At 40.6% G+C, this 16,463-nt stretch overlaps 2 protein-coding genes across 2 annotated transcripts; one reads left to right on the forward strand and one right to left on the reverse strand.

Annotated features, from left to right (window-relative positions):
* The first annotated feature begins 876 nt into the window (after positions 1-876).
* LOC111611432 (C-1-tetrahydrofolate synthase, cytoplasmic-like) lies at positions 877-8,103 on the forward strand. Its single transcript, XM_023348224.1, has 13 exons — positions 877-910; positions 1,625-1,702; positions 2,418-2,508; positions 3,391-3,475; positions 3,693-3,752; positions 4,730-4,783; positions 4,851-4,987; positions 5,140-5,240; positions 5,906-6,042; positions 6,123-6,234; positions 6,303-6,430; positions 7,146-7,210; positions 7,646-8,103. Exons 1-12 carry the CDS (start codon positions 877-879, stop codon positions 7,197-7,199), a joined length of 1,071 nt encoding a protein of 356 aa, XP_023203992.1. The 3' UTR covers positions 7,200-7,210; positions 7,646-8,103.
* A 2,258-nt stretch (positions 8,104-10,361) lies between these two features.
* On the reverse strand, positions 10,362-16,447 carry LOC111611364 (ribosome-binding protein 1-like). The gene is made up of 2 exons (XM_023347585.1): positions 14,113-16,447; positions 10,362-12,168 (listed from the first exon to the last, which is right to left on the reverse strand). The coding sequence occupies exon 2, from the start codon at positions 12,087-12,089 to the stop codon at positions 10,587-10,589; it is 1,503 nt and encodes a 500-aa protein (XP_023203353.1). The 5' UTR covers positions 12,090-12,168; positions 14,113-16,447; the 3' UTR covers positions 10,362-10,586.
* Positions 16,448-16,463: the final 16 nt, after the last annotated feature.

Raw genomic sequence — 16,463 nt, forward strand, 5'->3', positions numbered from 1 at the left:
TATGGAAGCCCATTAGTGTCAAAAATACCAAGAGAATAAAAATTTTAGCAAAGAAAATAAACTTTTCATACTCTACTTTTTTTTAACTAGGAATTGTTTTGTTCAATTTGAGTCCCGTTTTTTTCCAACTCGCCTCATTAAAGCAGAATCTCATCTGAAGCTGATCGTTTCAGATGGAAGGTAAATTAAACTTTATCTCATAGTAAAGATGGATCTATTTCATTAATTACTAACCTTTCCAATGTGTATATTTTATTCAATTTAGATCCGTTCCACAAGTCAAACACACAAAATGCTGGAAAAATTAAAACAAATACAGAAATAGGTAATAAATATTTAAATGGAAAGAACATGAAGTGTAAATTAAAATGTGTGGAAGAAGATTTTTATACCTTCACTTTTTATTTATAGACGCAGCATTACTGAATTTTAAACAGCAGAATATTTTTCTAAAACATATCTCCAAGGAATCCTATCAGAGCCTGTAGAAACTCATAAAATCATAATAATCAAATGTTTATTTACTTTGAGTGAAAAACCGTTTTACACATTTAATGCGTCATGTTGGGTTCACGTCTTTCTGCCCACATACAGAACAGGAAATCAGATAAATAAGGTTTATTTTAACGATGATGAAATGTGAGGTTCTTGTCCAGTGGATGGTGGTTTGGGTCGTTGGTTCTCTGAAGACAGTGGGACAGAGATGGTGCGTTCAAGGGGTATCGGACAAATGAACTTCAGAGGAAAAGATGGACTGATCTCACTCAGTGTGGAGATGCGTTTCCGCCTGGGGGGAACCGCTGTGGTTTGTCTGCAGGGGTCCTTGAGATGATCCGGGTTCCAGTGTGAGACCCAGATGGAGTTAATTGGCGGCAGATGGTTGAGGCTGCGGTGGAGGGCGGACAGAGAGGTGAGGAGCGATCCGACTGCCGTGAAACCAGGAACCGTCAAAGATTCTTCAGCTGAGGCGGAGAAGGACTCAGTCAACCAGTGGGTAAAATCCACGGCGCCACGAGGAAACACCTGAGAGAGACGACAGGAAAATATCACTAGAAGTAATGTCAGAGGACCAAAACTGGCAAACACTCAGGAATCAAAGTGCTGCCATCCTGCTCCTCATATACTGCTAGATGATGAGGTGATTGATCACAGGTGCGCTGACTCAGTCAGCAGGCTCGCGCTCCAGGTAGTGCAGCCTCTAGGCTCCATCTAGTGGATGATGAGGGAAGCAGCAATCAAACAGAAAATCCCCACAAAGAGCAAAAACCCCAGTTCCCAATACAATGAGTAAAAATTTATTAAAAACAGAAACATAAATTTACCGACATTTGAAGTCGGGATTTTTGGATATAAGAGGAAAATGTGTTAAATGTCACGAATGGTTCCCCATATGCTGCATTTCATCAGAATTAATATTAACATTTTTCTCTATTCAGTTAAACGTTTATGGATGGATGGATGGATGGATGGATGGATGGATGGATAGATAGATGGATGGATGGATGGATGGATCAATTTTCTTTATTCTATTTTAAATCTCTCTTTCTAAATCATTTTAATTTAATTTACAGATTTGGTTAATTGGTCTCAGCTTTATTTTTGTCCCTTCTGGTCTTCCATACAGCTGCTGACCCGCCCCCCGCTGCACAGACTGGAAACATCTGGAGCAGCTGCTGGTTTCTGAGTTCTGCTCTGAGACCAGGTGAGAATCTGTCTCTGTCTGTCTGTCTGTCTGTCTGTCTGTCTGTCTGTCTGTCTGTCTGTCTCTCTCTCTGTCTGTCTGTCTGTCTGTCTGTCTGTCTGTCTGTCTGTCTGTCTGTCTGTCTGTCTGTCTGTCTGTCTGGGGAACTTTTCAGCTGACGTGGCTGCAGCTGCAGCCTGATCTGCAGCAGGAACAGAACTTTTTCGGATCAGAACCTCTCAGTCTGTTCGATCTAAAGTTTTACTCTCAGTTAGTTTCTGATCAGGCAGTAGAAGGCCAGCCCTGATCTGGTCCATCAGACGTTGTTTTGGACACTTTGACTCATTTTCTGCAGTTTCTTTCCAACGTCAGAAACCTGAGGCGAGTTTCTGCTGATCTGAACCGAGTTTGGTTCTGAACTTCTGGTCCGAACCGGTTCAGTCCAGCAGATCCGTTTCAGAGTTTCTTTACTTTATTGATCCAGGAAAAGTTTGACTTTATCTCAGAGTCTGAGTGCAGCTGCGAACATCTGCTGTAGATTTTCTCTGCTGGACTTTGGACTCGGCAGCTTCTGGTTTGATTATTAAAATGTTGAAATGTTGAAATATTTCCTGATTAAATATAAAAACAGGAGCAGCTCTACTGATAAACTTCAGCCTGAATCATCCAGCAGCTCTGAGCTCAGACTTCAGTGATTCCAGGTGATTAATCGAGTTTCTCTCTCGGTTCCTTCCAGCCATGTTGTCTCTGGCTTCCCGGTCGCTTCGCCTGCGCGTTGCTGGTTGCCGTCCCTTAGCAACGGTCATTTCCGGCAACAACACGTCCAAGTAAGTTATTGGAGCAACAACCGTAAATCAGGAAGAAAAGTTTTTTGTTTTTGAACCTGAACTGTTCCTCGGAAACCTGCAAAGCTTTCTTTATGCATCGCTGGAAAAGAACAAATCTGCAGACCAAATGTAAAATATAAGTTTACTAAACTTTCTGCTTCCTTTGGATTAAAGTTTATTTCTGTGTTACAACATCGAGACGGAAAAAACATCAACAAACACATCAAATCAGCTGCAGGATCCAAGACAGAAAAATATTTTTAATGTAAACCTCAACTTTATACCCGTCGACTAGTCGAAAATGATTCACAGCAACTTTCAGGCTTTATAATCACCTCAGATATTTAGAGACCCGCTTAGACAGACAGTTATTATGCAGGGAAACACATTATCCAGGAACGAAAAGTTGCACAAAGTTCAGTTTGACTTTTTCTTCGAACACGAGTTAAATTACTAGTTGATCATATTTGTGCACATTAACATTATAAATTAAACTTATTATGAACGGATCAGCTGCTGCTTTATTCTCCCTGGAAGCTCCGCGGATTCATGCAGCGGCTCTGACTGCGGGATGAACAGACATAGACTCTGTCTGCAGGTGATCTGCGTTTCCAGATGTTGTCAGATTTATTTATTTTTTTAGAAACTTCAGGGTGACTCTGATTGGTTGGATGGATGAAAATAAACCGGACGCCATTAGTGTTTGTTTGTTTGTTTGTTTGTTTGTTTGTTTGTTTTAAAGAACTTGTTGCTTTGACAATAATCCGATATGAAAGTGGAAAATGAGCGGGAAAGGAACCAAAACGGTTCTGTACCGTGTTCTCTTCCCCCTGACTGTAGCGCCACCTGTAGGTCAGAGGCTGATCCTGGATGTGTGTGCAGGTTGGTGAGGGAGCGGCTGAAGAACGACGTGGAGAAGATGAGGAACCGGTTCTCTGGGTTCAGACCCGGTCTGGTGGTTCTGCAGGTGAGACATCTGAGTCCGATAACAGAACCGGTCCAGTCTGAACCAGCTGGGTTTACAGCAGCTGGTTCTGTTCTCAGACCCGGACCGGTTAGACCGACCAGAACCTGCAGCGGTTCAGTTAAAGATCAGCTGCAGGTTAATCACTTACGTGCGTGCGTGTGTGTGTGTGTGTGTGTGCGCGTGCGCGCGTGCGTGCGTGCGTGTGTGTGTGTTCCAGGTGGGAGACAGAGACGACTCGAACCTCTACATCAGAACCAAACTGAAAGCTGCAGCCGAGGTGAGAAGAAACGGTTCGGTTCGGAGAAACTAAACCCAAAATAAGCTTTAATTTACTGAAAAAAAGGGTTCTATCTTTATGGTTCTGCACAAATTCTGACATTTTCATGGAAATTTGTTTAATTCAATAATATTTTGCCTGAAATGCTGCCCTCTTTGGGCGGAGCGGAGGTACTGCAGTCACAGCTGAGAGCCTGATCTCTGGTGTTTCACATGTTGCATTAAAAATATCCAGTAACGGAAAAAAGGTTGTTTTTTTAAAAAAAAAAGTTGCTCAATAAGTTGCTAGTCACTTAAAAAAAGTCACTAAGTTCTTTGCCTGTGACATTTTTAAATAAGAATAAGTTGCTAGCCTCGTTACTAGTGGCTTTTTTGTAAATAAAAAAATAAAAATAGAAAATTCAGTAAATAAATAAACAATCATGTTTTCTGCTCTTGGGAATCATCAGTTTTCTTTATTTTTCCTAGATTCTATCGGTTGTGCTTCTGAGGCTCTTTCGTTGTGTTGAGACTCAACTTTAAGCTCCAGAGCAGAAAGTTTTTTTCTGTTAAAGCTCCTTGTTGTTTAGAGCAGAAAGTTTATGTTCCCACAAAACGACTCAGAATAATCTCTGGTTCTTCAGATCTCAACAATTTAACCGATTAACTAAAACATTTGTTGACAATTTTTTGTATCAACTCAAAGTAGAATAAATGAGAAAATGAAAAATATCAGATTTATGTCAGGACGATGTGTTTTTTATCATAATTTACGCTGAACTTTAATATTTATTTAAATTCTCCTGTTCGGCCACTAGGGGGCACTCAGCTGCTATAAAATCATTCTGGTTGCCGTGGGAAACAGAAAGAGGAAGAAACAGAAATCTTGTCAGATCTCTGAAAACTTTTATGAATATTTCAGCTTTAAACATTTGACCTGAGAATCTTGTAAATGTTGAACTGGATGTTAATAAACACAGTTTCATTTTTTCCCTGCAGATCGGAATCGAAGCCAAACACATCCGGCTGCCGAGCTCGGCCACTCAGGAAGAGGTCAGAGGTCGCCTGTGTTGGTGACCCCAGCGGTGAGGAGGTGGTGACGACTTCCTGTCGCCCGCAGGTTCTGCAGAGCATCATGGCGGTCAACCAGAACCCGGCGGTCCACGGCGTGATCGTCCAGCTGCCTTTAGACTCCGCCCACAAGATGGACACCGAGCTCATCACCAACGCCGTTTCCCCCGACAAGGATGTGGACGGGTCGGTTCTGACCCGGTTCTGACCTCACTCATCTGCAGCTCCACTTTACCCTCTCCCATTGACCCTGCCCTCCTTGTGATCCACCAATCACTCGGGGTTTCAGGTTAATTGGTTAACGAGCGTTAGCTAACCTCTGTTTCCTGTTCCTCCAGGCTGAGCTGCATCAACGCAGGAAAGTTGTCTCGAGGCGATCTGAGCGACTGCTTCATCCCCTGCACCCCCAACGGCTGCATGGAGCTCATCCGGCAGACAGGTGGCGCCACTCACACACTCAGTCAGGCTAATGAAGAAAAGAGACAAACTGACAACCTGACTGAACATAAAACGATGATTTCAAATGAAAATGTTTATTTATTAAGTAAAGAAACTCCAAACCAACTCTGAGGAAAAGTATTCACACCCTAAACCTGATAACTGGATGTTTCTTCCTTTGCACCAATTAGATATCATTAGCATGATAGCCGCTAACGAGTCTTTAGCATCACAGTCTGACCCTCTCTGCTTTGCAGAATTGATTTAAATCAGACACATTGGACACATTTACCAGAATGAACAACATGTTCAAAGCCTTTCTACATCTCAGTCAGATTTAATCTGGGCTTTGACTAGACCACTTCAAAACTCTGTTTTTGCAAGCAGTTCAGATTTAAACTCACATGTTCTTGAACTTTACATCCCAGTCCACTGGCAGACCTTCTCCTTCTAGAGCTTCTGCTTTTCTTAAAATACACTATAATAATATAATAATAATAAAATCTTTGTTATTTATTCTCATTATATCTGATAAGAACGTTTGTTCTCCACTTCCTGTCTTTTAAAGAGACAGAATGGTCCAATGGCAGGACTTTATTTTGTCATGTGACTTCAGGGAAGCCATGTTTAATCTCTTTCCTCCCGTGATGTCACTTCCTGTTCCAGGCGTGTCGGTGGCAGGTAAACACGCCGTTGTCATCGGTCGCAGTAAGATCGTCGGCGCTCCGATGCACGACCTGCTGCTGTGGCGTCACGCCACCGTGACCACCTGCCACTCCAGGACCCAAGACCTGCCTGAGCAGGTGAGTCACTGACTGACCGCTGACAGACCGCCGTCTGTCTGCGACCGGCTCTGACCCCGCCCCCGCCCCGCCCCGTGCAGGTGGGCCGGGCCGACATCCTGGTGGTGGGGGCGGGCCGAGCCGAGATGGTGAGGGGGGAGTGGCTGAAGGTCGGCGCCGTGGTGATCGACTGCGGGATCAATCACCTTCCAGGTTCAGTAGATCCACTTCCTGTGCAGCTCTGCGGCATGAACACCAGCCTGACCTTTGACCTCTTCCAGATGAGAGCAAAGCCAGCGGTAAACGGGTGGTTGGTGACGTTCACTACGCCTCAGCCAATCAGAGAGCAGGATTCATAACACCAGTTCCTGGAGGGGTGGGGCCGATGACGGTGGCCATGCTGATGGAGGTAAATATTACTAATGTTGATCCTTTTTAATTTACCACATTTTAATTATCGTAATGAATAATTATCATAATAAAATACATCAAATTTGTCTAAAAACTCAGATATATCAATAAGAAAATTTTACTTTTGATTCAGTCAAATTTAATTGGTTAATCTTTTAACAGTAAGAGCCAAATTTTATATTATAAACCAGAATGTATGAAAAAATTACATTTAAATAAAATTTTCATAAAAATTAAATACAAAATGGATATTATAATACAATTATTTATATATACTATTACAAATACTAATTTAATTTATTATTTAACAAATAAATTAGTCATATAGTTAAATGTATTATGTATCAATATTAATTAATTACTAATATCCAAATTATAACACATTTTTATTTATATATTAATATTTTCTTATGTTCTGATTAAATTAAAATTAAATTTTCAGTTAAATCAGTTCATTCTGACTCAGTCCAACAGATTTAAACAGATTTAAATTATAAATATTTATCATTTCTGCAGCTCGTCGTTTCATGGTTAAATAATATATACAGTATATATATATATATATATATTTACAGATAAATCTGTTTTATTTTGTGGCTCATCAAATATCTGATGTCCAATCAGTATTTTTCTGTCTCCTGGTCTGTTTTTTAAATATTTTGTGAATTTTCTCATCATGTTTTTGTGAGTTTCTTCATGTCTGAACATTTCAGAACACGGTCCAAAGCGCTCAGCGGTTCCTCCTCAGGTCTCCGTCGCTCAGGTGAAAATCCGACAGGTAAATAAAATCCTTCATGCTCTGAATTTAGTTTTTATTTTCCTTAAAATATATTTTTGTTTAGTTTCTGCTCATCTGTTTGCCTGCAGCTCAAACCGAGATGAGAACCAGATTCAGACCAACGGATGTTTTATAATAAATCATTTATTTTATTCCAGCCTGTTTGATGTTAAAGTTTTTCTGAAGCTCCAGCTGCAGATCTTTATCTTTTATTTTATTCTGAAACTTTCCAACCTGCAGCTAAAATATGTTCAGGGAGAAATGATGATCAAAATGTTTACAGTAAATAAAACAACAAAACCTCAGAGCTGAGATTCAGAAACCAACAGCTGATGTGGTTTTCTGGTGTAGATCTTAGTAGTCAGTATGTTACCTAACGACTAGTCAAACTCCTGAAACCAGATTTCAGCTTCTTTTTTTTCTTCTATCCTCCAGGGGATCTTTTGTGGCTCTAGTGTCCTTTATATGACAGTAGGCTGACAGGAAGGAGGGAAGACATACGGCAAATATCGTCGGGTCCGGGAATCGAACCTGCAACGGCCGCTTCGAGGACTCAAGGCCTCCAGACATGGGTGGCTCCATCCCCTACGCCACCACGGCACGCCCCAGATTTCAGCTTTTGTTCTTTTTTACTTTTTAAACTTTCATCAGCTTAGTTTTATAATTTGGTTTATTTATCTTAAGATATTTTTCTGTTAAAAGTAAATTGTTCTCCTCTACAGTTGCCACGTGCTTTTTAAGATGCACCTAAATACGTTTTCTTAATGAAATCAAATACATTTAAAAGCAAAGATTGTTTAATAATCAGACAGAAAATGATCAGAAAGAGAAAATGGAAGATAACAGTCGTTATTATTAATGTGTTATATGAATTAAATTTCTCCTGTAATTCAGTTTCACTGTTTGAACCAGATGTGATTATAGATTCATTTCAAAAACAAAAACCTTCTATAATCCAAAGCAGAGCATTGATGTGATTTCATCACCAGACGTTCGTTCATCTGAAATGATTTAGTTTCTGTTTGTTTGAGGTTATGATTCGTTCATAAACTCATAAAATCTGATCATTTCTTCTTCTTTGTTTCGGTTTACAGACAGAATTAAAGCGAGCTGAGGAATGATTGATGACTGTCACTAATCAATCAGGCTGATTGATCGGTGACTGTCACTGATCAATCAGGCTGATTGATCGGTGACTGTCACTAATCAATCAGGCTGATTGATCGGTGACTGTCACTGATCAATCAGGCTGATTGATCGGTGACTGTCACTAATCAATCAGGCTGATTGATCGGTGACTGTCACTAATCAATCAGGCTGATTGATCGGTGACTGTCACTAATCAATCAGGCTGATTGATCGGTGACTGTCACTAATCAATCAGGCTGATTGATTGGTCACTGTGACCTTCAGGGCTGCATATAAAGATTCACATTAAAGATTCTGAAACATGAAACTCCTGAACGCTAAAAAGTTTTTAAATGTTTCAGTTTCATTCATCCAGACTGATGGAAACAGAATCTATATTTATATTTATATATATATGGATTTATTTTATTTTCAAATGTTTTTAATTCATATTTCTGTTATTAACATTCTGCATAAATAAAATATTTCCCTTCTGTTAAACATTCCGGATTGTTTCATAAACTTCAAACATCTGAAGAAAAAAGTTAATCAAACATCAAATCTAAAAACCTTTTTCCACTGAAACTTTTCCCGGTTTTCTTGGATCTTGTGTTTCGTGACTCTTTGTGCGGCAGAAACCAAACACACTGAAACACGGTGGTGGCAGCATCATGCTGCTCGGCGTCAGACGGCTGCAGCAGATTCTGCTTTAATGTTGAAGAAAGGAGGAAATATTAACAGGTGTGAATACTTTATACAGGAAGAACATCATCATGTTTTGGTGCGTTTCCATGGAGACCAGGTGGGTTTCTGCTGCGGGTCGGAGCCCGGACCCCGGGGCCGGTTCGGCTCATTAGAGCGCCTCCACTTGTCAACAGCAGGAAGTTTTCTTTAAATAAACCTCCGTAAGGAGCTGAGAGAGAAACTGGGCTCCTTGTTTCTGTCTGGGTGAAATAATCCGGGAAACCAGCTGAGAATCAGAACCGAAGAAAAACTCATCTGGATCCTGGTTTTATTCGTTTCCTGTCGGTTTTCCTCCGTCTGTCTGGAGTTTCTGCTGTTTCCACATCCAGCAACCAGAATGAGAGAAATGAGGAGCAAAGATCCTGTGAATCAGGTCAAAACTCAAATCATTTCCTCACTAAATCCAAACTCTGAGTCAGGAACACAAACTGAACCCTTTATTATCTTTTCATTTTTTAATAATATTAACAACTATTAATCATCTGACATATTTTGCCATCCAAAAAACAACTTTTATCATAATAATATGTTTGTGATTTAATATTTCTTTGTGTTTAGATCATTTCTTCGTTGTTTGTTTATTTAAATCCTGCCTTAGTTCATCCTGTCATTATTTGATTTAATCCTTATTTGTGCTTTTAAATAAGTTCCTTAGATTAATTAAATAAATATTGTTATTGATAAATAACTATAAAATACACCATTAAATAAATAACTAAGTGTCCCCATGAAATAATATATTTCATTGGAAGCTTATTTTATTTATTTATACATATTTATTTATTTAGAAATTCTCCCACCTGTCATTTGAATAAGAACATAAAATAATAAAAAACATGAAATGTAAGCTAAAAAAAATAAAAGTTCCTGAAATATGTAAATAAAACAATATTAAATGAGTAAATAAACAATGAAATAAATAAACTGTGGTTGACAAAATAATGTCCGCATGAAACCTGAATTTTATATATATGAAGTTTTATTTATAATTTATTAATAATAGTTCTAGTTTATTTTTCATTATTTTGTCATTCTTCATTTCTTCGTTATAAAAAGCTCTGATTTCATTATTCTGTCTCTTTCATTTCCTCTCGTCTCCATGTTCTTTTCCTGCTGCTCTTCGACCCAAAACTCCGTAAGTTTAAATATTTATTAAATTTTATTCATTATGAAACTCCGTAATTCCTTCGCCGTACAATTTTAATCCACTAACCTTTACTAAATAGTAATATAAATGTTTAAAAGTAAAGTATAAATGACAACATAAGATTATCAGAACAGGAAGTGCTTTTATTTTGATATTTCCATCAGGAAGTGTCGCTGAAACTAGCTAGCTTAGCAGAGCTCGGTTATGATGGTTCAGTTCTGCTGAGGCTGCAGCTCGTTTGAACAGGTTGTTTTGAGTATTCAGACTCGTACAGGTGTTTGTTTCAGTAGCGCTAATGCTAACGCTAAGCTAGGTGTTTTCTAGCGCTACTCTGAACGTTCCTGCCGTCTCTGACCGTCACCTGGCGCCCGGGGGCTCCAGGTGGGCGGAGCCTCCGCTGCCCCGCTGCTCTCCGGTCAGCTGATCCACGGCGGCGGTCATGGCGGTTCTGACCAGCGACCGGGCCGCCTGCTGCAGCTGCCGCTCAGTCGGGTCGGAGCAGATCAGGTGGAGGAGGTGGCTCTCTGCGGAGGCCACGCCCACCCAGCCTTCCTCCTCCTCCTCTTCCTCCTGGGCGGAGTCATCCGGCGGACAGAGCTGGATCCGGATGGAGGGTCCGTTGGTGGACGGTTGGGGCGGGACAGACATCTGGACCGTCTTGTCCTCTGGGGGGAACTGGAACTTGGGCTGGTCATGGAGGTCCACAACAAGTTCTGAGTCAAACAGAACCTCGTCCTCTTCTGAGGACACGTCCCGCACCAGAACCTGGTTTATTTGAGCCATTTGGACCGGCACCGGTCCATCTTCAGGGTCTGCCATTTCTGCTGTAGGTTCCGGTTCTTCAGGTAAATGCTCCGCCTGGTAGCAGAACATCTGGACCTGTGGAGGACCTTCAGGTATCTCGGCGAGTCCGGAAGCACACAGGTCAGTTCCCAACACCGTGTCCTCCTCGTGTCCCGGCGGGACAAACCGTCTCCTTCCCGCTCTGATGAAGAACTTCTGCAGTTTAGTGCGGAACCACGGAGAAGATTTCTTCCTTAGTGGAACGAATCTCCACAAAACGTTCCTCATCTTCCTCGTCTCTTCCTGTCTCTGCAGCGCCCCCTCTGGTGGACTGGCCTCACCGTCCTGTCTCTGCACCGCCCCCTCTGGTGGACTGGCCTCACCGTCCTGTCTCTGCAGCGCCCCCTCTGGTGGACTGGCCTCACCATCCTCCTGTCTCTGCAGCGCCCCCTCTGGTGGACTGGCCTCACCGTCCTCCTGTCTCTGCAGCGCCCCCTCTGGTGGACTGGCCTCACCATCCTCCTGTCTCTGCAGCGCCCCCTCTGGTGGACTGGCCTCACCGTCCTCCTGTCTCTGCAGCGCCCCCTCTGGTGGACTGGCCTCACCGTCCTTCTGTCTCTGCAGCGCCCCCTCTGGTGGACTGGCCTCACCATCCTCCTGTCTCTGCAGCGCCCCCTCTGGTGGACTGGCCTCACCGTCCTCCTGTCTCTGCAGCGCCCCCTCTGGTGGACTGGCCTCACCGTCCTCCTGTCTCTGCAGCGCCCCCTCTGGTGGACTCGCCTCACCGTCCTCCTGTCTCTGCAGCGCCCCCTCTGGTGGACTCGCCTCACCGTCCTCCTGTCTCCTGATGCAGCTGACTGCTGAGGACAAGCCGCTCCACCACCTGCGTCTCCTTTTCCCTGCATCGCTCTGGCGCCCCCTGCAGGTTGTCTGTTTGTCGCTCCCAGCCGATGTTTCCTCCCCATTTCCGGCCGGTTCTGGTTTGGTTTCCTCTCCGGTGCTCCTGGTTCTGGTTCTTCCCAGCAGGAGCTTCGGCTTCCTCCTCGGTCCTCCTCGCTCTCCGTCCTCGGCGGCCATGTTGGATCTCGCTCCAGGCGTCTCTGCTCGCCGTTAACTGAGATGAACCATCAGCTGCTGAGATTAAACTCCTGGGAAGCTGCAGACAAACAACCAGACGACACTCATGGTGATTTACGAGCGACGAGGCGGCAGATATTAAACCGAGGCTCACAGTCACACAGAGAGTCAACTCGGCTCGGCAACTGGAAGCAGCAACATGAAAACAATCAACAGATTAACAGCAACTCTGTATAAAAACTGAGAAACAGAGAAAACCAAACCGAATCCAGCTGCCAGATTTAGATTTTTCTGAATCAGTCAGTTATTTTCACAGTATTTCTTCGCACCTTTAGCTGCATTTCTCTTAACTTTAAAATTGCATAATTTGATATTCAGAAAATAAATCCACTCATGGAAACGCGGCAATCTAAAAAAAAACTTTTATTATATAAAGTTTTTGCACAAAGATGACATGTTGTTTTGGCTGCATTGAAATGAACCCAATGGAAAAACCTTTTACTTCACAGGAGTCACATGATCAACAACCAGATTTTACTACTGCAGGAAATGAAGAAGAAGACGACAGGAAGGATGACGACATAACAAACAAACTTATTCATGTAATTTTAATTACATTTCTTTAATTTCTTTCTTTGTTAATAAAGATTTCCACATTTCACCTTACACTCAGCAGAGTCATCACTAAACAACCAATCATATTGTTTTCTAACAGCTCGGCTGACCAATCAGCAGTTAAAGGGGCGCAGCTTAAGGAACCAGACACTAAATGGACTTTAACTGAACCATTTCAATGTATTTTATCATTAAAATAAACAACAAACACTTTAAATAAACGTTAACAAAACCTGAATGAACATTACTGTTTCAAAAATGAAACACAAAAAGTAAGTTAGAAATACATTTTCCAGGTAAAATATCCTAAAAGCCTTCAGGTGGCTTCAAAGCCAACAGGAAGGTAAAGTTAATTCAGTTAGCACAGAAATTAATTTTAATTTCATTGATTAAATAAATATTTTTCATTTAAAAACGATCTGTTTCCTTTTAAGGATTAAAAGATTCATTATTTAAAACTGCTGGGGGTTTTTGACACATTTTGAGATTGAGGCTGATTTAATGTAAGTTGAATAGTTTAGTTTAGCCTGTTACATTTTACACAATCAATCAGATATAAAGACATTTTCTGCTTAAATTAGGTAGCTATTTAATCCAAGGAAAAATAAAAGTGAAGATTCACACAAATAAAGTTAAAGTAAACTTAATCAGTCACTCTAAAAGAAGCTTTCAAGTTTAAATTTAAATCAGAAACTTCTAGATGTGAGCACAAGGACATTAAAAAACTCCAGATATTCAACAAATATTTATATTTAAATCATGAAAATTAGCTTTACATATCACTGTTTAATCTGTTTTTACTGTAAGATTCGACTGCATGCAGATGACACCATAATTTATATTTTATGTTATTTATTCTCTATTCCAGCAGGAGAAAAAACTCCTTGACATTGTTTTTTATTTCAAACTGTTTTGAACAATGAAAGAAAAAGATTGAAAAAAGTTACAACTATCATTTCCTGTCTGAAAGCGTTGCTTTTGTTTTTCTTCATTTAAATCTAATCAGGTATGATTTTTAGAGTGTACAAAATAACAAATTGATTATTACATCAAATTTAAAAAAAATTATGTTTAATCAAAAGTGACTGATTTAAAAATGTTTCCACGTCCAAACAGATTTTCTCACTTTTAGGTCATTTATAAGGGAGGAAAATGGAAAAGGAAATTTAAACAAACTTTATCAAACTTTATTATTTTCACTGTAAATCTGAGGAATAAAGAGGAAAAATCAGAATAAAACCGGATCAGAACCAGCTGACCCATCACATCTGCTGCAGCACAAAGTTTCCCTAAGAGCCGTTTCTGTTTTTTCTTTAAAACTCTGTGTGCCCTGATGATGTCATCAAACACGCGTGATGATGTCATCAGGCATGAGGAGCGATCAGAGAGGAATAAAGCAGAGCCTCACCTGGTTCCGTCCGGCTGATCCGATCCGTTTCTCCGACTGAGCGAAGCGCCGAGCTCGCCTCTCCTCCTCATCCTCAGCTGATGATGCTGATGCTGCTGCATCGCCGCCTCGGTCTCCATGGCAACTGCACTGATTGGCGTTTCACACCGGTCTGTTGCTCAATAAGCTGACAGCAGCGCGGCAGGAAGTGACATCGCCTCAGGGGGCGAGGATTTTATTTCTTTTAATGAATTTCTGTCAGATTTCATCAGAAAGTCTCAAAACAAACAACACACACACACACACACACACCCACAAACACACACACACACAATGAGAGAGAGAAGCTACATACATGCATGTAGGCAGAGGAAGGAGATTTAATGCATTTTATGTGACAGCAGAGAAAGAAAAGAGGAAGATGATTAAAATAGCAACATGGAGGCAGCAGCCGGTTCTGGTTCTACAACATCTGCGGTTCTGAACGTCTCAGAGAGACATGGAGACAAGATGGACGACCTGGACCTGGACCTGGACCTGGACCTGGACCTGGACCTGGACCTGGACATGAAGGAGAGGAAAAGGCCAGGATTCATTTTTCCGGTTCACCTAAAGCCCTGAAGGTCTCAGGAAACCCGTGGAAGAAATTTCTCTGTTCAGATGAAACCAAAACTGAAACGATCTGGTTTTCCTGAACACACAGTGAAACACGGTGGTGGCAGCATCATGCTGCGGGAGGATGGTCAGAGTTGATGGGAAGATGGATGGAACTAAATTAAGACAATCTTGGAAGAAAACCTTCAAAAAAGAGAGACTGGGATTAAACATGCAGGGATGGTTAGACCAAAGCAGCTTTATGGGTTAAAATGGCCTAGTCAAAGTCCAGAAAACTGATGTTCTCCATCCAGCCTGACTAAAATTAAGATGTTTTATAAAGAAGAAGAGGACAGAGTCACAGGAGCTGAATAATAATAATAATAATAATAATAATAATAATAATAATAATAATAATAATAATAATAATAATAATAATAATAATAATAATAATAATAGATAAAGAAGACATTTAATGGTTTTTAAATTCTCAATTGAGTTATTTTGTTCAGTTTAATTCCCAGTTTGAGTATTTTTATGTTTATTTTCATTTATTAACGTTATAAATGTTGAAATGTGATGCTCAACTTAATAATTATTCTTTTATTTTTGGTGGTTTTGGTTCGTTTTTGGACCAGCTGATCTAATCTAATAAATTAAAATTCCTGCTGATCTGTCCCTGAACGCAGCACGGGTTGTTTTTGCTATGCTAATCATCAGATTAGATTTGATCAGAGTAAAAATTTAATTATAAATGCAGATGAAGATGAAAAGTTTTCATTTATAAAAGCAGCAGAACTTCTTTCAGCAACAATCTGAAGCTGAAGTGGATCCACTTTTTCTTCTCGTTTCTCTGACTTCCTGTCACACAGGAAATAAGCCCCTCAGCTGTTTGACCGATCAGTAATCAATGATCAGTGATCGATGTGCAGCAGGTCTTCAGCCTCCTGATTACGTCTATTTTTAAAGGTGTGAAGAAGAGCAGCAGCTTTTGTTTCTATAGAGATGGAGAGTAAAAATACCCCCATCTGTCCCTAAGCAACAGCGCGGCGACCAATCAGACCCTCCGCCAGGTGAGCGCGCCACTCACTGAGGCCGAACTGAAAGGCATTCTGGGAAATGGAGGCAAACTTGGACTTTATTTCAACACGCTGGTTTCACCTGCAGACAGGTGGGAACTGATCAGCGCCACCTGCAGGTGACAAAGGTAATGCTTCATTGAACATTATTGTGATGTTTTTACAACAAAAAAGATTCAAACAGGATAAAAATGAGTTAATTTCTGTTACACCGGAGAGAAAAAGCTTCAAGTTTTCATGTTTTGAGCTGATAGGAACATAAATTTACTGAAATTTAACTAAATATGATGAAAAATCAGAGAAACTGGACAAATAATAGTTTAATTCTGTTCATCCTAACTTTAAAGATGAATCATTGAGCAGTTTCTGTTTTAAATGTTGTTTTATTCCTCTAATAATTTACTTGTTTTCTACTTTTATTCTCATGTAACAGTTGAGAATTTATCTGGAATGTTTCTGAATTTCTTCCCAGATGAAAAACAAAATCCTAATTGATTTTTTTAATTTATCACCTTGAGTTGAACACAGAGATCCTGAAGTTAAAGGAAAATAATCAGTTTGTTTTGGTGAAGCAACCACTGAAATCTGTTTTTGGTTTAGGTATAACATTATGAATTAGTGATAAAATAAAACTAATAAAAAGTAAAACAATATTAATAAAATATAACTTTAGTAAAATAAATAATTCTGCCTTTGTTT

This window comes from Xiphophorus maculatus, chromosome 15 (genome assembly GCF_002775205.1).
Source record: "Xiphophorus maculatus strain JP 163 A chromosome 15, X_maculatus-5.0-male, whole genome shotgun sequence".
Classification (NCBI taxonomy): Eukaryota; Metazoa; Chordata; class Actinopteri; order Cyprinodontiformes; family Poeciliidae; genus Xiphophorus; species Xiphophorus maculatus.